The sequence below is a fragment of the Plutella xylostella genome, chromosome 29 (genome assembly GCF_932276165.1).
Source record: "Plutella xylostella chromosome 29, ilPluXylo3.1, whole genome shotgun sequence".
Taxonomy (NCBI): Eukaryota; Metazoa; Arthropoda; class Insecta; order Lepidoptera; family Plutellidae; genus Plutella; species Plutella xylostella.
Window position 1 is genome coordinate 1,483,961 of NC_064009.1, and position 22,046 is coordinate 1,506,006.

The 22,046-nt window shown below is 42.8% G+C and overlaps 3 protein-coding genes across 8 annotated transcripts; 1 reads left to right on the top strand and 2 right to left on the bottom strand.

Annotated features, from left to right (window-relative positions):
• Positions 1-72: 72 nt before the first annotated feature.
• Positions 73-7,605, bottom strand: LOC105382606 (condensin complex subunit 2). Its single transcript, XM_048631535.1, has 12 exons — positions 7,308-7,605; positions 6,882-7,040; positions 6,334-6,534; positions 5,862-6,024; positions 5,464-5,572; positions 5,002-5,172; positions 3,569-3,693; positions 2,878-3,084; positions 2,305-2,533; positions 1,727-1,901; positions 1,165-1,263; positions 73-717 (listed from the first exon to the last, which is right to left on the bottom strand). The coding sequence occupies exons 1-12, from the start codon at positions 7,440-7,442 to the stop codon at positions 415-417; spliced, it is 2,076 nt and encodes a 691-aa protein (XP_048487492.1). The 5' UTR covers positions 7,443-7,605; the 3' UTR covers positions 73-414.
• Positions 7,606-8,140: 535 nt separating this feature from the next.
• Positions 8,141-16,478, top strand: LOC105389328 (protein LSM14 homolog B). Of its 6 annotated transcripts, XM_048631544.1 has the most exons (11): positions 8,143-8,381; positions 8,842-9,228; positions 10,226-10,335; positions 11,332-11,421; positions 11,833-11,895; positions 11,926-11,995; positions 12,405-12,622; positions 13,072-13,202; positions 13,728-13,862; positions 14,826-14,944; positions 15,287-16,478. In XM_048631544.1, exons 1-11 carry the CDS (start codon positions 8,261-8,263, stop codon positions 15,298-15,300), a joined length of 1,458 nt encoding a protein of 485 aa, XP_048487501.1. In that variant the 5' UTR covers positions 8,143-8,260; the 3' UTR covers positions 15,301-16,478. The 6 variants fall into 6 exon arrangements, with proteins under 6 accessions (XP_048487502.1, XP_048487499.1, XP_048487505.1 ...); XM_048631545.1 differs by having other exon boundaries at positions 8,141-8,381; positions 8,842-9,144; positions 11,833-11,995; XM_048631542.1 differs by having other exon boundaries at positions 8,142-8,381; positions 11,833-11,995.
• Positions 16,479-16,558: 80 nt separating this feature from the next.
• On the bottom strand, positions 16,559-22,039 carry LOC105392649 (15-hydroxyprostaglandin dehydrogenase [NAD(+)]). Its single transcript, XM_038115537.2, has 6 exons — positions 21,857-22,039; positions 20,725-20,848; positions 20,344-20,450; positions 19,132-19,305; positions 18,625-18,779; positions 16,559-18,181 (listed from the first exon to the last, which is right to left on the bottom strand). Exons 1-6 carry the CDS (start codon positions 21,947-21,949, stop codon positions 18,076-18,078), a joined length of 759 nt encoding a protein of 252 aa, XP_037971465.2. The 5' UTR covers positions 21,950-22,039; the 3' UTR covers positions 16,559-18,075.
• Positions 22,040-22,046: the final 7 nt, after the last annotated feature.

Genomic DNA, 22,046 nt, shown 5'->3' on the forward strand with positions numbered 1-22,046 from the left:
CTCCATAAGTTTCAGCCTGTTAAGATTAGTATAAACGGTATTAAATAGAGTTAATTAATAAACAGTATATTGTATTTCAAGTAAATTTATTTATTTTAGATGGTCACGTACAGAAAATACAAAATTAAATTCTTACAAAATCACCTGTACATTATACTAACATAGCATTTCTACGATACAAAGTAAATCCAAAATAACAAATGCAATCTTAAAATTCATAACACATTTCATATTAAATTGTAACAGCAACGTTTTAAAAAGCGTATTTACATGGCCCGCATTACTTTACACTTTGTAAAGGAGTACATTTTGTGATGCAAATATCAATTACATACTTTATTGAAATCTTTTATTCGTATTAAAATACTCATTTCCTACCCATGCAGACAATATCCACATTTAATTATGCGCAAATTACTTAATAAGGCCTAAGATATCGAAATCTTTTAGGTCATCCCGTTTATCTAATATCAATCCTCTTTCGTTGGCTAAATGTAGGACTGACAATAAGGCTAGCGGCACACTTAGAGATTCTTTCATATTAGTGGACAGTTTGTTCGGTAGTCGTGAATAGATGGAGAAGAATGTAGTCGGTTGGACATCTTCTTTCTCGCCTGTTGGAGTTCTCTCCGTCAGCATGTTCCAGGTTTGATGCTTCAGTTGCTTCATGTCTACCTTTTTCGCTCGCATCGCGTAGGGAATGAAGATTTTCGCCACCTGAAAGCAGAGTATTGACATGAATACGGGCATTGCGAGGAGTGCCTTCGTTATATGTATCTACAGGTGTTATAAAAGTATTATAGTAAGCCGAAAGTATCCTGAACAATTTTTGTTCAATATGGGTATCTGACAACTGGTAGACAATAGACATACATATTAACACCCAAGACCCGAGTACAAATATCTGCCTCCTCCACGGATCAAAACCGGGACCTTCGGCATAGCAGTCAGGGTCACTAACCACTACACCAGTCGGTCGTCAAATAGTATATCTGCTGTCTACCAAATGTGTTTTCCCATCGTACGGTCAGGTGCAGAGAAACCTGACCCCCCTACCATAGTAACAATGCTTCTGAGAGGGGTCAGGTTTTTCTGCCCCTTACTGTACATGCATAGTTTAGTTTTGTGTAATCTCACATGAGATCATACAAACAATGATGTTACCTTGGTGGGTGGTTCCAGCATGTCGCCCAGCTCGCCGTCGGGCTGCGCGTGCGGCAGCTCGGCCGCCGCGCCGTCCTCGGGACCCCACTCCTCGCCCTCCTGCGGATGGGAGGAATAATGAGGTTAATGACTGGTCCAGTTAGGCAACATGCAGATAACAAATTGGAGCTCGCGATAGTTAAGTGAGCCGTTCGTTAATAAAACATGTCCAAATTCTTTCAACACACGGGACTGCCGGCGAAACATATTTCTTATATGTACATGAATATATCTACTTACGGAACGAAGAATTTGTAAACATTCGTAGTGTGAAAGTAACTATTAGGGTCCGTTCACACACATTGGGATGACAGCAGATTAATTTCACGTTGGAAATATAACCTAGAGTCTGTGTTATAAGGTTTATTATTTGTGTTAACACACATTTTGATATCATAAAATTTACACCATCAGCATCAATCATCGCTGCCTGCTGTGGACAACTATAATAGAAGCAATGAACGGACTCTTAGTTAGTTGTTCGTACACAAGGTAAAATAAAAAGTGTAAAGAAGCCACTTACCGGCACATTAGTGGGACAATACGACGCGTCGTTCTCATTATTATAATCGTAGTCTCTCGGTTCATCATCCAGCATGGGCTCGGGCGCGGGCGGCGCGGGGGCGGGGGCCGCGGGGGCGCGGAGGGTGACTGACTGACGTAGGTATAGCTTGTAGAAGTGGGACTCGTCTAGACCTCTGTGGAGGGAATGGGGATGTGAGCGGTTGTTGGGTATTAGAAAGGATTACTGGGGTATTTGAATTGGTAATAAGCTTCCTAGGAGTATAGGGCAGCCGAGCGCGACCCTTGTAATGCTTATTGGATTAATCTGCGCTGATAGCAATTCAAAACGATTGGCAGATTATAATTCCGAGGGCCACATTGATGCGTTGCGTCGCGTCGTCGCAGCCATATTTTTTTATGAACGTTTCTTTGGGGCTACATTATGCAATGCCACTATGAATGCGACTGCCGAGTTAATGCGTTTTCGCCGTCTCTTTAAGTCTGGCGAGTATTGTTTGCTTTATCGAATTTGGACTCGGTGGGACTCCAGTCGCGATCAAAAACGCATACTCTTCGCTCCCTTAAACCCAAGCTTACCGATCAACAGGCGTCTTAAAGTTCGCCTCATTCCACGCATGTCCAGTCGCAAGCGTCTTCCTGCTAATCATGACCTTGGCAGGCGGCGCGGGCTCGAACTCGCCGCCGCCGCCCGCCTCGAAGGCGAGCCCGGCATTGAGGAAGTCCAGCTGCCGCTTGCTGCGAGCCGGCTTCTTGTTGTGGTTGGTGTTGGTTAGCCCGCCGGCGGTGGATTGGGTGCGTTCTGATGCTGTGGGGAGTGGCGGGCGATTGTTAGTTTTTTGGTGGGGGTAGAGAAATTGTGAACGGGTTATTGGGGTATTTTTTAGTCGTGAAAATGTGTCGAAACCTATCTGTTTAGTATCGTGTTGGTGACAAATATTATTGTGCCAAACGATCTTGTGGATTTGTCACCGAGGTGAAAGGATTGGCTGCTCTAAGGATAGACAACTTTGTGGAGACCACAAACAGGAAATGACAATAAAAGTGGGACTGTTTGTAGCATGATCTCGTTAGCCAGGTAGTCATACAGAAGGCCGAAGACAGAAAAATCAGCCATACCCAGCAATGGTATATTAGCTTATGACACTTTACCTCTATTATTCCTCAGCCGCCAGTGCCTCGGGCCGGCCCAGGCCTGCACCACGGCTCCGCTATACGAGTACTCCAGCCGGCAGTCTCCCCGCCCGGGCCGCATGTCCGTGAGGCGCGGCGCGGGCGCGGGCGGCAGGCGCGCCACGCACGCCGCCACGGCCACGTCGGCTTCCTCGTCGCTGTCGATGCCCGCTAGGGGTTCGTCGTCTGGAAGGGGATACGGGATTTGTTGTTTTATTAGCTAATGATTGGGAGTTGAAAAGATTTCCCGTGGGAATTTCGGTATAAAATATAGACTGTTTGTGTTATTTTAGGGTGTCAGTTAACTTCATATTAAATTACGTGAGTAACAAACATAAACTTTAGCGTTTATAATATTGGTAGGATAGGAAAGTACCTTTGAAAGTAAAGTTTTTTTGGAAGATTATAAATTACGACGTAAAAGGTATCTATTACTAGCTGTTCCCGCGCGCTTCGCTTCGCCTTAAAAAGTTCTCCCGTGGGAATTCCGGGATAAAAAGTAGCCTATATTCTTTCCCAGGGTCTAGACCGTATGTATACCAAATTTCATTCAAATCCGTTCAGTAGTTTTGGCGTGAAAGAGTAACAGACAGACAGACAGACACAGTTACTTTCGCATTTATAATATTAGTAAGGATGACTGTAGCGTATTAGGTATTTGTGTGCTCACCCAACAGATCATTATGCGCCTCGTCCACGGGTATGGGCTCCACTTCGGCGTTGACATCAAACGCGAGCGCTTGTTGCGACAAGTTGAGCCGATTCTCCTCGACCCAGTTGCTGACGCGATTGTCGCTGCGAACACAACATTTGTTTATATGAACACTTTATTGTACACAGAAACATAGAAATAAATAAAAAAACAGTAAAAGCATATAGGGCTTATTGCCAAAAAGCAATTTCTTGTTGCCAACCTTCGTTAGTGGATATAAATCTACCTATGCAGGTTTCCTCTCGATGTTTTCCTTCACCGTAAGAGCGATGGTATACATTGTAGGTACTTAAATTACATACCGGAGAAGTGTATGTTTTGAAGCAAAATAAAAGACCAATATTATTCCCTTCGGGGATTACAGTCGTGTGTGAGCATAATAAAGTATTACTTATGTTTTTATTGTATTTTTCGAATTACATGACTAATATTATATCATATTCACACATCTTTTATATTATAATAGCCAGTTAGTTACAGATGTACTCCTGGCATCAAAAAATGCCATTGAATGGTTTTCATTCAATATGACGGGAACAGCCATGGAATCAAAGGTGCACAATCATTGACTGAAAATCATCTGCAGCGCGATCACGAAAAATATAGAATCGAATGCGAGTGCGACTAGTGTCAACTTGACAGCACTTTCGAACACTTTTTACCTTTTTACCTATAAAATTGACAGTTGTCGCACTCGCATTCGATTCTATACGTTAGCTCTGTTTTTCGTGATCGCCCTGCTGATCGTATTCACAATCGGGCCCGGAAACGCAACCACATCGCGATGTAGGGGCAACGTCCACAACGCCATCTAGAGGCCTCTGTAGTAATTAACTTACGTGCCGCTCGAGTCTTTATTTATTACTATAACTCTGCTTCTTTTCAATATTCAGTGATAGATTGGGATGAAACAGTACATTATCATGGCATCTATGGCTGCTCTCTCGAGTCTCTCGACACACTACAAATAAATAACCTAAAGTAGCGTCTTCAAATCTGAAAGACACGTCCGTCAAACTTACACCACCATTATTTTACATTGTCGGGTCTTGTTAATATGTATCTATCTATGTTTAGACAGAATATCAGCTGTCCGCTAGCTTTATTTTGGAGTTTTATTTGTTGATTTTGTCCGATACCTCGCTTTGCCTAGTTTGGAGTCGGATGGCCGTGTGTGAGTTATGCCTACATATTATATTACTATTATTTAGGTATAGCTATTCCCGCGCGCTTCGCTTCGCCTTAAAAATATTCCCGTGGGAATTCCGGGATAAGAGCCTATGTTCTTTCCCAGGGTATAAACCGTATGTATACCAAATTTCATTAAAATCCGTTTAGTAAAAATCCGAAAGAGTAACAGACAGACACAGTTAACAGATTTAACAACTCACTCATCCTCAGTGTCGGGGTCCCAGTTGCTGATGGAGAAGGCGGCGAAGGGCTCGCAGATCCTGTCTCCGGCGAAGGGAGGCAGCAGCTTCAGCGGCAGCGTCGTCCTGTCGGACAGGTCTATGTCCTCTGTGGCCTCTTCGCTGATGGCTTCTAGGTAGGGCTCGTCGGTCCTGGGAGATTTTAGAGGGTTGTATAATTATCTTCAGTTTTTGTGTGTATCTTTTGCTACCGGGCAAGAAGACGCCACGCCATTTACGCGCAGTTAAATCATATAATTTATGTATGTTTTCTGCTCTTGGGGAAACTTCAGATACATCCTATGTGAAAAAGTCACATGACAGTACTTCAGTTCAGTTACAAAATGTGTGACCCCTTTTTTGATTGGGATGTGCAATGTGCACTTTATATGTATAGACTCGCTTATACTGTGCATGCCATCGGTACTCTAGCAACTATTATACCTCAATATAAGTCCGAGGGTGTTATCGTGTATGGGCAGGGTCGCGTTGAAGGCTCTGTTCGATGACGTCACATCCCCCGTCGTCGCCGCTAGTCTCTCGAAGAATGGATCTGTAAAAATAAGGCATAAAGTTATTTTTTAACAAGTATTAAGTATTATTGCAATGCGATTGTAACTTTCATAATGTTTTATCTTCAAAACATTTCATATTTTTGTTTAGTACACCGTCAAAGCTTACACAGTAGTGAACTTCTAAATTCTGATCAAATGCTCACTCAAATATTTATAATGTGAAGCAGCTTATGTGTCACCCTTGTTTACGCAAATGAGTGATGAGTTGATTACGCATTCGGAACATGCTGTTATAAGCTGTTATACACAGTTCATAAGCCAACTCACCAATACAATCGTTAGCATCAAAGTCTCCGTTGAACACGTCAGGGTCTTGCGCCACGGCTCCCTTGCGCTTCTTCTTCTTCTTCACGGCCTGCGTCTGCGCGGGCTCGCCGTCGCCGGGGTCATCCTGCGTGGCCGCGTCGTCGTCTTTCTTACCTCGCTTGGCCTGTTGGGAGGGTGGTATGGATTAGCTAAAGTTAAAAGTTGTCGAAGGTCTGCTATATGTAACATGTCTTGGCTAGCATAATCGATCATAGAAAGATATGAATTGCTTGCATGGAAATCTCCAGCACTCTATGGGCTAGATGGTACTGTGATCTCTAAAAAGTGTACAGGTTAAGCTCAACTGCCCTTACTTGTAAGACAGGCATGTAATAGAACGGTCAATGCTGTTTCTGTGTTACTCAAAAAATCTACCACAGCATATTTAGTAATTCCATTTCATGCACAAATAGATATTTAAGATAACCCTTACATGAGAAGCCTTAGTGAGCCCACCGGCCATCTTCAGCACATCATGGTGCACCGCGTCCACTCTGAAGCTGTAGATCCGCGCGGAGGCGTCCACCACCGTGGAGGCGGTCTGCAGGTTCTCCATGCGCGTGTCATGTCTCCGAAGCATGCTCGACATGAAGTCTATGAGCTGGAGGTTCCACGCATTGTCTTTTGTTATTTTCTGGAATGGAGATAAATATTGGTTAGTACATGTTCATTTGGAATGGGAGGATAAGAGGGTATTAGAAGGCCAACAGAAGTGGGTAAGCAAGGGCCAGGCCATTGCATTGCCAAGCAGTGGGTAGCGTAGTTGAGACAAGAGCCGAACTGATTACATTTAGTGGAGTTTATGTGGATATTTCTCTCTTGGAGTATAGAGATTGAAGCAGTAATCTAGCCATAAGAAATACTAGTTTTGGCCCATTAGGTTTGCACGTAAAAAAATCCTCATTCCATGGGAATTCTCCAGCATCGGACACAAAAAACATAACTTAACATAAAATTCACTGTTACATTCCATCAACTCACATTCTCAGCGTACAACTTGAGACAGCCCTGGAAGTGTTCCTTCTGCGGCGACGAGGACATGGTGTCTCGGGCGCGGCGCGGCGACTGCGGCGTGGACGTGGCCACCGCGCGCTCACGAGCCAGCAGCGACGAGCGCTCCTCGTCATCGTCATTGCAGGCCTGCGGACCAGGGCGGTAGGGGTGTTAGGAGGTGTGGTCGTGTGCGGTAGGTGAGGTGTTGGTGGATAGTGGTTGATTGAGAGGGTTGAGACACTTCTGACTACCTCTTTGGGATCACAGTAAGGATTAGGAAGCAAGTTACACGGGGTACCTGTCACAGAAGTGACTAGAGTGCCTGCAGGGTATACAAAAAAGGAAGGAATTCCATAAGAATATTTATACTAAAAGCAGTGTTATTGGATAGAAATGGTATAGATATGATCATACCTCGAGTCTAGCATCAGCTACAGGAGTTTTCGGGATAAGGCTTCGTCTCCGGAGGGATGTATTCGCGCTCCCGCCAAGACTTTTCCTCAGCCTTATCAAATCCGGTGTCGATGATATCGGACTTTCCAACATCATTTCGCACTTCTATACACTAGTAAAACCTTTCAAATCACTGGCAATGTGTATAAAACTTTGTAAAGTCACATAACACTTGAAATAAACACTAATTTACAAGTTTATCTACGAAAAACAACATTTTCGTGCATCGAAATCTCAACGGACATTTGAAATTTGATTTTTTAAATTGTTTACAATTGTGATGGGATACCATAATAAATATGGTACAGTACAGTGAACAGTGATGAAGAAAGTGAATGAGACAGTGACGTACAGTCTGGCAAAAAAGAGTAGTCTGTACGCAAAAATGTTTCCATTTCCGTTTTGTAAACTTCGTCCGCGTCCCCATATGGGATAGTCAAAGGATTAGGAAATACTAAGTTGGCTGATCACCTGCCTGTAATCCAACAAGTGAGTTAATTCGAAACAGTGGATGACCATATCAAGATAGTCGAGTCGGCTCTGCCTGGGTTCTATTAGTTTGCCATGGGGATGTGCCAACCGCCAACATCGGTCATCCCTCCGTCCGTCTCATGTTTATCTTATAAGTAGGATGGTTCGTTTCAATGAGATTGACCACTTTTAGACCCATTTAATATAAGAAAGGTACTTATTCTTTGATTTAACTATATCTAGGTATAATCGACGAAATAGAATCGAATCAGTGTTGCCATATGAATTTTTAGCACAACACTATCTCAGCTGTTTGTAAACGTCCGCTTGTTGCCAACTTCACGTCAGTCATTTTCAGTCATTTTGTTCGGTGGTTGATATTTCATGGTCGACAAAATCGTAAAATATCTTCGTCATCTGCAGTTAATTTTTACAGTGACATTATGAGTTCTGGAATGCCCGAATTGGGCTCTAAGATAAGCCTAATATCTAAAGCAGATATTCGATATGAAGGCCGTCTTTTCACCGTCGATCCTCAAGAATGTACCATCGCTTTGGCTAGCGGTAAGTTGACAAATGGATACTTTTACCGTATTATTTGGCTTTGATTTATTGTTTGATACAACAAGTTATTTCATGTTTGTACGTATTTCTCCCCACGAAAATGCATTTTAGCCGAATAACACTGACCGCCTACCCAGAACGTCAGTATTTTTTTCCCTCCTTCAGTAATTAGGAAACCGATTGTTGTTTATAAAGTCGCCGTTGCATCTAGATTGTTACAATTACATAGCGGTTTTCCCACGAAATCATTACCTCAGCCACAAAAAGGTGTAATCGGTGTCGTGGCAAGTATTATGAAACTACCCTCGGAAGTTTATTTCTTACACCCTAGCATTCGACCGTACTATCACATTGATGACGTTGTAGACGCTCAATACTAACGGCTTTGTTGCCGAAACTAATTCCTTCCTTTATTAACTTTCTTTTTTTGCCGAAACTAATTCCTCCGTATTTCTTGCAGTGCGTTCATTCGGCACGGAGGACCGCGAGACGCAGTACCCGGTAGCGCCCCAGAGCCAAGTGTACGACTACATCCTGTTCCGCGGCTCCGACATCAAGGACATCCGCGTGCTGAACAATGTCCCGTCGCTGCCCAACGACCCGGCCATCATGCAGATGTCGGTGCCGCCGTCGCTGGGCGGGCCGGGCGCGCCGCCGCCGCAGTTCCCGCAGTACTCGCACCCCGTGGTCGGCCAGCAGCAGTTCCCCCAGTACCACCCCATGGCGGGCTTCCCCGGCGTGCACGCCTCGCTCGGCAAGACCAGTGAGTTGTCCGCGGAGCTCGCCCCGCAGCCGTTCGCGCAGCCCATCGGCTCTGGCCTCCACCACAACCAAGTCAAAGACCAAGGTTTCAATTTCAAGTGTTTGGGCTTCTGCTTCCCATCAAATGCTATGTTGCGATTTTTGAACGCGCTCGCAAATGCTCCAGTTTAGGGTCGGTGACCTGTATGTAAATTGTAGCATTTGTGTGGCGCCCCCAAAAGCATGAAATTCTGATGTGTTTTTTTCAATAATTCAGAGTTTAATGTTTTTGTTGTTGTGTGCTTGCCTTGTTTACTACATCACCATGCATGCTGTTGGCCTTGCTTGTAGTAAATTGTATTTATTTATGTGTCATTGCACTCATTATTTATCAGCTCACAAAGGAATAATAATTATCTACTATTCACCTTCATACTAACAATGATAATTTATCAATTCTAAATACTGAATTAACAACTTTATGAAGAAGGCTATTTTAGTTCTATTAAGGGTGTTTTTTCTTATAAATAAAGAAGTTTAGTAATAGTAATAAATTTATTACCTAACCATAAAGATTTATGTATGAACTAGTTTCGATTATTAACATTTATATTTTTATTTATCAATATCAAAGTTTTACTTGATTCTTAAACTAATCAATAGTGAACACCTGAATAGACTATTAATAAATTTCCACTAATCTTTGTTGTGTTGAGTCTACTAAAACACTAAAATGTTCAGCAAAAAATCGCAATCTGCATAATGAAATCAGTTCTTTGGTCTGCCTGAATCTCGCGAAAATAATATTATAAAATATTCAATGCTTTCCTTTGTGTATTATGTAAAAGCTAATTTGAATACATAAATATTACCACATATTTTATTCATTCATTTTGACTAACATGTATCTTGCAGCAAGATTGATTTAAAATTTAACAGTAAATCTCTTATCAATTCATGCTTTCGTATTCATCATATTTTCATTTAATTCACAAATTGCTGCCATCACATCACACTTCATGATTCATCTAGCTATGCAAATGCAATTTTTAATATTATACTTTGAATTCAACCCATTTTTCTAACAATCTTACCTGATCCAGGTTCGATGCTTGATCTGATTGGCGGAGGAGCTCAGCGGGACTCGTCAAGGTCCAACACCCCGGCCCTCGGAGGGCACAGGAAGAGCCCTACTGCTGACCAGGGTACCCAGGTAAAATATCTTTTGTGTATAACTTCATAGATATTATTGTCGCTAACATCATGTCACTGTTTTAAACAATAGTTTCTAAATCCAGATAAATCATGTAGTAAAGAAACTGTTCGTGTTTAGCCACATGATGAGATTGAGATAAGACAGCCAATATCAAATAGAGATAAAACATTATCAATTTACATCAATAAACGTGTAACTAGGAAAACATAGTGAGCCTATGTCCAAGGGTTTGATTATGTCAGTACTGTGTATGAAGATGATAATAGAAGACACTACACAGATTTTTTACTTATGAATTCAGAGGCTCTCTCCACTAGCTGCCTCTGGCCACTTGTTAAAGAATGAACAAGTGGCCAGAGGCAGCTAGTGTCATAACATCTAATTCATACTGCCATTCTTCCCTTCATCACTTTGTTGTATTTGTCCGTCTCTTTTTTATAAGTAATATATCCTGGTTGCCAGTGGCAGTGACCAGTGTGGCTAATGCGCTCACATGTGAGTTAAGATAGGTAGAATACAGCCTAATTTAGACTGGCTACACCACAAACCAGCTCTACACAGTGAGCTGAGTGAAAGGGAGGGGAGGGAGACTTTATTTTTTTTTAATCTATTCTCTGTGGGGGTGTAAGTACCGGCTCTCTCGAACCTTTGAGCCCGAGGTCTAAACTGCCATAGCCTAGGCAGTAGCTAAGTAGCTCACTCGTAGTGTATGATTCCCTACGCACAGGCAGGAGGCTTGCTTAGCGCCTAAATTCTAGTGACTCACTTAGCGAGTAGTCTAGTAAAACAAAGTTTGATTGACTAAGCTACTTGCTAAGTGAGTCTCAAATCTTTATGACCGGCCGTATTGAGCGCTTAGCGCCTGGATAGTCGCTTAGCGTGTATCAGTGCGGTCGTTCACGAAGATTCTAGAACGTTTGTTTTACTCGCCAAGCGCTAAGCAAGCCTCCTGGCTGTGCGGCCGTAGCCTTATTGTTGATAACTGAGCGTCAGTCGGTGCAGGTGGGCGCACAGCGGGACGCGCGGCGCGGCTCCAACCCGCAGCAGAAGCAACAGCAGCCGAGGAACAACTCGCGGAACCGGGTCAGTATAACATACACTACACTTGTACACCTATATACCTACTAGTTTACATGTTGAATCAGCTAAATGTTGTCAACTATTTTACATGGACCTCTCCTGAGGCGCACGATCCAACTATGTGCTCTGAGTTCCTCAATTCCTCATCCTATACTACTGATATCTATGTGGTGGTCTCTACTCGAGAAAACATCCTATCTAATTTAGCGAGTGAGTAGATTAGGTTTTCTTTGTCCTCAAACATGTTGTTCTACACAACATTCTTTGCCTTCTTAAACAAAAGACTATCAGCTACTATCACGTCTCTGTAATCGTCATTCCCACAGATTGGAACATTTGAATGCCTGCTGACTCGAAAACTCGTGTCTAATCTATGTGCTAGTGCTCATATTGAAGTGTATATTCCACCAACAGCAGAGGTACCCGAGCGGCGGCGCGGGCGGCGCGCTGCAGCAGCCGCAGTCGTCGGCCCCGCACCAGCAGCAGCACCAGCAGCACAACCAACATCAGCAGCACAACCAGCATCAACAGCACAATCAGCACCAGCAGCATAATAATCAGCACCAGGGAGGAAACGGTGAGCACAGAAAGATATAAGTGGCGAAGGGTCTATAATGCATGATTCCCATGAGTTTCTCAGTTGACGAGCCAAAGTTGAACATAAATTATCGCTTAGTCAAGCCGTTTTTCTCATAATTACCATCAGCAGCCAACAATGTAGGCCAATCCAATCCCTGGGAGCACCACACAAGTCTTCGGTGGGTCCAAATCATATGGCAGTCGGCAGTCGCTACATGTATAAGTAGGAAGGAGGACTGTCAGACATACTATTAGATAGCATAAGTCCGTCTACTACATCTACTATTTTACATTGTTTCTTTATCTACAAGCTTTATATATCCTCCCTATAACTCAATAGGTCTCTAGAACTCCGCCTGCAGGCATTGTATATATCCTCCCTATAACTCAACATCCATTCCCCGCAGGTTTCCCCCCCGGCTACAACCGCGGCGGGTGGCGCGGGCGCGCGCGCGGTCGCGGCCGCGGCTTCGTGCCGCGCGGCGCCAACAAGCTCAAGTTCGACAACGACTACGACTTCGAGCAAGCCAACACGGAGTTCGAGGAGCTGCGCAGCCAGCTCGCCAAGGCCAAGATCTCTGATGACGTGAAGCCAGACACGCTGGATGCTGTCGCTCTTGTAAACGTAAGTTTGCTTCTTTAATCCTGGTTCGTCGTGGTATTGTCTTGCAGTGACTTAGGCGCCGAAAGTCCGGGTTTCATGCCATCTCTAATAGTATTGCCACTTATTTGATAAGTGATCACCGGGATTTGTATGAGATATAGATAGTGCCCCTGTAGGTAACTTTTGAATTGTAAAGTTAGCCTCTCGAATATCCTGGATTACAGCTACATACAACAACTACATATTTGTCGGGAAAATATATTTGCTAATATTTACTGATATATTTTGTTCTTACAGGGTTATGCCAGTTAATATACAATATGCCCTCATCTTTTTACACTGGCAAAATGAGGGTACCAGCAATACACCAATTACGGCGCGAAGCACTACTTTCAAAGTTGTGTGATTTATTTTAAATGAGTTACAATAACGACACGAATAATGTTGCTAACCCTTCATCCTCTTTGCAGGTGGAGGTAGACAAGAAGGACGACTCGGGCAACGAGACGGGCGCGGGCGAGGCGGAGCCCGAGGACGACTGCGCGCCCTACGACAAGACCAAGAGCTTCTTCGACAACATTTCGTGCGAGGCCGTCGAGAGGTATGTCTAGTGTACATTATTATACTCATTGTGGGAGATACCAATATATTATAGATAGAATTATTACTTAAGGGATTTCCTAAATTCATCCCCTTGTTATAATAATACCCTTTGGATGTTGAATGGAAAGACAAAAGAAAAGCTCTGCAAAGGGTATTTGGTTTGGTTGTCTACTCAATGCAGCGGAGGCCCAGTTTAGTCCATTTATGATCTTGATCTTACAGATAGACACTACATTCGTCTATGAGCTTCTTCATTCAGCCACTACTTGCTATGCCTGTCACAGGTCATCAGACTGGCAGACATCTGACGCTAAAACTTAGCATGCAATACCGTTTCAGCTGGATCTGTGATTCTTTCCCTACTATAAATACAATTACCACCCTATCTATGCCACGAAAACTTGACTAAAACACTCGACGTGTCCCCTTTTTTTTATAGATTTTTGTTCCATTGTCGATGTATGTCTATCATACATTTTTTGATCAATAAATATTTTATTATTATTATATTATATTATTCCAGGTCGAAGGGCCGCAGCCAGCGCACGGACTGGCGCACGGAGCGCAAGCTCAACTCGGAGACGTTCGGCGTGGCGTCGGCGCGGCGCGGCGCGTGGCGCGGCCGCGGCGGCTGGCGGCACAACCCGCACCATCAGCAGTGAGTATACTGTATACCACCAGCAGTGAGTATACTGCAAGCTCAACTCGGAGACGTTCGGCGTGGCGTCGGCGCGGCGCGGCGCGTGGCGCGGCCGCGGCTGCTGGCGGCACAACCCGCACCATCAGCAGTGAGTATACTGTATACCACCAGCAGTGAGTATACTGCAAGCTCAACTCGGAGACGTTCGGCGTGGCGTCGGCGCGGCGCGGCGCGTGGCGCGGCCGCGGCGGCTGGCGGCACAACCCGCATCACCAGCAGTGAGTGTCTACTCATCTTGCAGCTATCATCATTTTTTTTTTTTTTTTGTATGGCTAAACCTTTAAATTCAAATTCAAATTCAAATGGTTTAATCGACGTAAAATTTTACAATTATTTGTCGATAGTCATTTTTTCATCACCAGAAGGGCTAGCACGGGGACGAATTTAGACGTGAATAAAGTTCTCCGTCGTGCTCGCTCGTAAGGCTGCGCGATGTGAGTGCGCGCGATGCAAAACTTTGGTCACTTCTTAAATGCGCACAGGCCTATAGCCATAGTGCATAGCCCTTCAGGGGGGCTTCACGCATGGCGATAAAGGATGGATATTTATCGCCGATACATGGGGTTGAACTGTCAGTCACTATCGCCTATCACCGATAAACCCGTGAATTGTAGACAGCCTGTGATGGTCTCTACTTCATGACCGTTCGAACGCACTAGTTAACTCACGCAGAAATCGTCGTGCGGCCATAGTAGAAGTTGAGACCATATTATCGAGTGGACTTGATCAGTCAGAGCACATTCGGTGTCAATTCTAGCTCACTACTTCGGATGAATGCGAAAGCCCTATCAAATCGACTTCATATTCGCAGTACCTACTAGTATTTTTAACTCCCATAAGTGCAGTTTCACTAGAAACCTTCTTTCGTGCACCCGTAGTAAATACCGAACCCAAGCTAACATATTCTTCTCTGTGTTGCAGGATGAACTCGTTCAGTTGGCGCGGCATGCGTGGAGGCGGCCCGCGCGGCCGGGGCTCGCAGCAGCAGCAGCAGCCGCGCCCGCGCGCCGCGCCGCCCGCACCCGCCCCGCAGCCCGCCGGTACGTACCACTCCCTCGTCATCATCAGCCATCTTTATATTTTACATATACCTAAATATTGTTTATTAGACGACCGAATGGCGTAGTGGTTAGTGACCCTGACTACTGAGCCGATGGTCCCGGGTTCGATTCCACGGCTGGGGCAGATATTTGTTTAAACACAATCGATATTTGTTCAAACCGTCACAATTTATAGGGCTATATAGCGTATAATACTGCTCCAGATGAACGCCTTCAGGAAGCCTGTTTTATAAACCGCTCAAATTCCATAAGCAATAATTTATTTAAGCAGAGTTGAGTTTCTTTTGCTCTTGATTGATGTAAGTATTTTGTTTGTTGCAGTGACCGCCAAGTAGGATGGAGATCTGACGCCGCGCGTACAGTGAATCTTAATTTATTATCGCGAGGACCTGTTAGTAACACATGGAAAAGTAACGGAAAAGTGTCGGTGATTCACGTGTTAAATAAAATGTTATCGATAAAAAAAGTTAAAAGTAATTGCGGGAAGTTATAAAGTGGTGAGGTTTCAAGAATGAAGGACATTGCTTTGGTTTGCTAGTGTTGTATCCAATATATGGAAGGAGTAAGAAGGAAATTCCCGTAATGAAGCGATTGAACAAAGTACGTCCAGATATCAGCGCTCACAGTAGGATAATGTAAGTATAGAGCGAGCGAGCATTGGCATCTACTAAATTGGTTGAAATGTATAGTATAATGTCACAAGTCGACCCACTGAATACGATATTAGGCTAAATTATGTGATTGTAGCATGTCGATGCCTTCGCGAAGTGAAAATGTGGACCCCGAATAAAAGACGCCTTCTGTAAATTATATCCGAGGCTACGACGCGAGGAGTCCGACATAGTTAATTGATAACTTTATTTATGCCCAATGAATTTATATATTTTCCTAAAGCTTATCACAGTTACGCGTTGATGTGCCTATAATGTTGTAACGAAGTTAGAAGTTATGCCGACTTTTATTCTCAAGGGTCATTGCACTTCCATTTTATTTTTTTTATTTAGTAAGCAATGACTGTCGGTCGTGATGTGCCGGCAGCCCTGCGGCTATTGTAATGAAAGTTAGTGACGGTATTCGTGTTTTATTGACTGTCTTTTTAATTAAATGTTAGGTGTAGTATCGGTATGAGAGCAGGGCCGCCGGTGGTCTCAATGGCAGGGCCATTTACTGTAATTATTTGTAAGGTCGCGACAGACTGTAACGATTGTTTAGATATTTATTTGAAGAGCGCCAGATCTGGCGCCGAGTGTGGCCGCGCCTCCAACTATCTCAAGTGTCTGCACTCATTTTAATACGTAGATTTGTTACAGTAAGAAAAGGCAAACTGTATTAGATTTGTTTCTCATAACTTTTTTTTGGAGATTTTCAAGACCTTTTCTAGTTGAAATTCAAAATCTATCTTGACTTACGACTCAAGACACCAATATATTTGTAAAAATAAATCTGTAACTCGAAAACTGTACCTGGTGATTGTATTAATATGGAAATATACATTTACTACAAATCTTCCAAATGATACAATTTTATTTCTCCATCCCATAAATTTAGCATAATCATACTTACGTATTAGGTACTTGTAATGAAACACATCGGTGGATTTTATTTTTTATTGCAAAAGAATTAACTTTACACGTTACTGAGGCAATACAAATATAAATAAAAAACACTCAACTTCTTCATAAGTACTTCAGTCCTCTGTCCCCCCATTATTAAAAATCAATATGTTAGACATTCGTAACTTATCTTAATAATACAAGGATAACAAATACTTATGTTATGAGAATACATTGTTTAGGTTACGCATTACGCTCAGTCAGATACTAAACTGCTTTCTTTTGCATCAAGTATTGATCATAAGTATTGAAGCTTGATCATAGCCACTACAATATGTAATTTAGAGGAAAATGTAGTTAGGCTGCGTTCCCAGTCGATAAAGTGTTCACCTTCTGGAGACGCAGTCATATTATGCTTGAGCAGACAGTAGTTGACTGAGCGTAACCGTATATCCTTCACGTCAATAATAAAATACATATTTATCTTCGTTATACAAGGACTTTTACATGGGTATAAGCACTAACTATGACAAATATTTTAATTTTACGCTTATAATTACAGATGAATGAATTATTTACACAACCATTCTTTTTTGGTTAATGACTTCATACGTTCCGTTATAGCCTAATGATGATTATATTTTTAGCATTTGAGCCAGTAATCATAAAAATGCCTTTTAGGGGCAATTCTAAAGGTGCGTATCAACCTCGACGTTTGTTTGATACCTACCTTTATTCTTAACTAGAAAGTTGTACGTATCTAAATATAAATATTTTTTGTACCCAAATGAACTTGCTACAAATGGGGTTTACCAAAAACACCATAGACCATAGGCTGGTCTTAAAATGCGAAATCTCTACTATAACGTCGACCTGAGAGACCAAAATGTGTGGATTGCCAGCACTGTAAGACCAGCCTATTATACTTATTTATTACTTATTAACATCCTTTACATCCCTGATAGATAAACTTTCTAGATCTAGGTTACGTTATTTGATTTACTTCTGATTTTCAGCCGATCACCGTATTTGACTGAAAGGCTGAATGTGAAAAAGAATTAATAAAAAATATGTTTTGTCAACGACCGACACCGCATTAGAGTTTGTTTTACAAAATGCTAGTGATGAATTCTGTATTTTGATAAATAATCAAACATGGAATGACGTCGACAAAATCATACAGTGCCGGGCCGGAGACGAAAGAATTTGTAGCCTTCCATGGGAATACTCTATGCCCAGCAGTGGGTGATAATCAGCTGATGATGATAGCTCAGATAAGTTCTTGACACTATAAAGGTCAACTAGTCCATCTCGACCCAAACGTACTACTTAATACAAAATAACTTAGGTTGAAACATTTATCCCGTAGACACATTTGACCTAGTTGACCTTACGGGCTCGCACACATAAATACGATACGACGTCGTCGTGTCCTTCCACTCTCTTGCTTCATCCCTTTGAGTTTTTACGCCGCGACATAGTCTCCTATTTATATGTGCCAGCCCTACCGCCCTCTCATCATCATCATCGGCTGACGTCATCATCCTCGTCGGCTAGTTAACCGCGCCACTCCCGCGCCGGCTGTCCGTTCTCCACCATCCACACGGAGCCGCTCTGCGCCTTGCCCAGGACTTCCACCAGCGCGCGACCCACGTGCTCCGCACTGGAAGTAGGTATACGATGGTTAATGGGTAAGTTAGAGATATATGTCACACACATGTAGTAAGATATTTGATCAAAATGGCGGCGAATGTTGAAATTATTTAAGGAATGATGAGAGAGGATTCGGAGGGCGTCCTAGAGGCATAAAGCATCGCTTGATTTTGACACATCGCGCTTTCGCCTCGAAGATGGTTGTGGATGTGGTAACTACACGCTATGCACTAGCTCTGTTTCAGAATAAAATTGTTTACTGATTAAATCACAATTTGCATTGCATTACTATGTAAGGACAGGGCAAAGAACACCTCTGCCGTCTCAAATAGCATTGTCAGACTGAAAGGGGCCAGGTTTATTAGGTCCACAAACTGTAAAAATTCAATAAGTATATGTTTTGGAACCTCTTCAACCACAACTGGAATTTACTGGAACATCATCCCCACTAACCTCTGCATCTTACAACTGCCGTTGTCGCGCTGCCACGCGGCCTCATACTCGCTGCTCATCAGCTGCTTGCGGATGTCCTTCACGAGCCCCGTGTCCGTGAGCCCCGGACAGAGCACGAGGGTGCGGACGCCGGTCAGACTCACGTGGTATTGGTCCTGGAACATGAAGTTGGTTAGTTGGTAAGGTCGTAGGTCTGCTTCATTATGTAGTCACTCATGGCTTTAGGAGTTTCATTTAACTATTTATCCAATTAACATTTGATGATGGTGGTAACTAATTCTTTCAATGCGTGTTACATTGTATGTTACGTTTCAGCAGTCTGTTTAGGTAGGTAGGTACTCTGCCGGATAGCATGAAAAAGTATCATCTACGTGGCAACTCATCCCATAAGCCCTACCACAACATAATTAGTCGCAGTGTAGATGGGCATCTGGAAGCGCGTGAAAGCCGTCGACTATGCCGGTGCCGGAAACCATGAAAGTAATTTATGTCTACGTGGCAACTCACCCCATAAGCCCTAGTGAGTCCAACCACAGCATAATTAGTCGCAGTGTAGATGGGTGTGGACACCTGCGGCCTGGTGAAGGCCATGGCCCCGGTGTTGACGATGGTGCCGCCCGCGCCGCCGCGGTCCTTGCCCATGAAGCGGTACGCGAGCAGCGTGCCGCGGATCACGCCGTTCTGGAAATAACAACAGTAGTAGTAAGGTATGCCCAAAGCTCAGTCGAAGTGATATGCTATTTACGCTGTCGTGACATAATGTTCACAATACAACAATCATGGATATGCCGTCTCCCGCGCTTGAAGACTGTCAAAAGATACGCTGCATCCGATGAGTTACATTGCACACTTGATTGCATGGATTGCACCTATGCACCTATATGAATAAACAGCATCGTTTTTTAGATGGTGTCATACCATACCATCCTTACCTAACCTACCATTTGTGGGTAGGCATGTAGAGGTACTTGCAATAGTAGTTATTTTTTCTAGATTTCAAGTACATCGGGCCTTTACCTAAAGGTAAACTACCACAACCCATGAAATTAAATATGTACGGATTACGTAAACCACGTCCATAGGTTGCCTAGCCACCACAAGCTCATTACGCCAAGCTGTATCAGTTTCAATACTCATCTACCTACTTATTTCTGCTCACTTGATTTTACCTACCTGCCTATTTTCATAGAGGCGTATATGGAACACACTACTCCAAAGTGCAGGGCGTTCACTTCGCACACGTCTCACTAAACATGCACTATGCACTCTATTGAAGTGGATCGCAGTAGAAATATTCACACAAGAATTCATGCAGTGCATGGCAAAGTTTTCAGCAAACACGGGCGCACGCTCTATTGAATAAATCTGAATACGAGAGCAGTTTCATGATTTACTAATGGATTCGTAGTGAAGCGATCAATATGCATGTGCACCTCGATCTATTCAATAAATGCTCCACGGGATTAAAGGTTCAGTTTATTTTCATAGTTTGAGATGGGAGTTACCCCAGCCCGGGGTAAAATATAAGTCATATTAAAAATATGTAAGTAATATGTAATGTAGCTAATAATATTATACACACTGACTATTGTGTGCTGTGTAAGTAACTAACAAAATTTATGGTAGGAAGGTTTTGACTTTCAATGTGGAAATACAATAGAGTTGAAATACAAAATGCCCTATTATAACTTTGTAGACTATACACTATACAGCACTTACCAAGTTCACATCAACTTCTAGCTCCCAAAACCGATCGTTCATGACTCCCGCGTTGTTGATGACGATGTCCAGTCGGTTGAACACCTTCATAGTCATTGCGAAAGCCTCTGCAATTGTAAAATAAAAAAATATTATAAGTACCTACACGAAAACATTCTAACCCTAATAGGGGAGTTCAGGGACAGTAGAACCACAACAACCAAAGTTTTTTTATTTATTTTTAGTTCACTAGAAATCTATAATCCACTTTTCAGTCTTCTAGCAAGTATACTCAAATATTACCTAAGATATTCGCTTGTCACCTAAAACCCACCTAGGTATATTATTTGCGAATGAAACTAAGTTAACACATAACGCTTATGACTACATAATGTCACTCACCCTCGTACTGTGGGTAGTCCGTGACGTCACACTGACAGAACAGCACGTTCTTGCGGCCATACTTCGCCCCGAGCTCGTCAGACACTGACTCGCCGATTTCAGAATCAATATCGCAAAGGGAAACCTGCAAATTACAATTTGTATTTGGTATTTTTTAAACAGATCAGCTATATTATGTCTAAAGTGGGGGTACACCTCATATTAAAATACTTAAAGGATAAGAGTAGCTAGAATATTTGATTGATGAATGGCGGATGTTCTATGGGAGTGTGAACTTTCGAAGTGACTGAGTGTTCCGCCCCGGATATACGAACGTCTTCCGTTAATTGGTAAAGATAAAAATAGTTCAAGAACTCTTATATTTACTGTGCAATGCGATATAATACAAAACTTCATTAGGTACTTAATACCATTTAGTTATCACGACACCAACGCTTCGTTATCAACTTATCATTCTCTAGACTCTTGTTTACGTTTTAGGTCATTGACTTCAATTCTGGGTAGGTACTTACCTACCTAAATAGCATTACGCAAATAATTTTATATACTAGGTACCTAAGTACTATAATAGTTAGTACGAGTGTGTTCTCTGCAGTGCAGATGTTAACATATAGTTACACATTATTAACTATTATCTACATGGACCAAAAAAATCTCCATTGTCTCGATGTGAGTCTGGCACAAGGAAAATCAGTGGAAAGTAATACGACTAACGGCCGGCAAAGAAAATCAATACCAAAACCGGCAAAGTGTAGGTTACCTTAGAAAATGAAAGTGTTCAGCGGCGTGAATAATCTTTTTAGTTTCAAAATTTATCGGGTTTATAGTAGCACCTACACACACTCAAAAGATTGGCCACTTTCCAGCACTTTTCATGCAACAGATTAAAACCTTCAACTTACAAAAGATTCAACCATTCACATGTGACTAAGAAAACAAAAACACTTTTACGTGCCAGTGCGTTAGGACAAGTTCTATTTTGAAATGTGAGTCAACCCTAAAAATACTGTAAGATATCGAAAACTGCAACCTAACAGGGAATATCATGAATCATAAGCACTACAAATCAAGGACACTCTACCACACTCGAGTGCGTTGCTTATTTATTCCAAGAGTTTTTATTATAACTTACCTTTGCTCCTTGTTTCAGCAGCTCTTCACTGTAGGCCAGCCCGATGCCCGCCGCGGCACCAGTTATCAAAGCCACCTTGCCCTTCAGCTCCATTTTAACCTTATTAAGTTATGTTTTTGGAAAAGCGCCGCACCCTAACTGCGTTCGATCGCGACGGGATACGGGGAAAGTCTGGGAAGGGGGTTCGGTT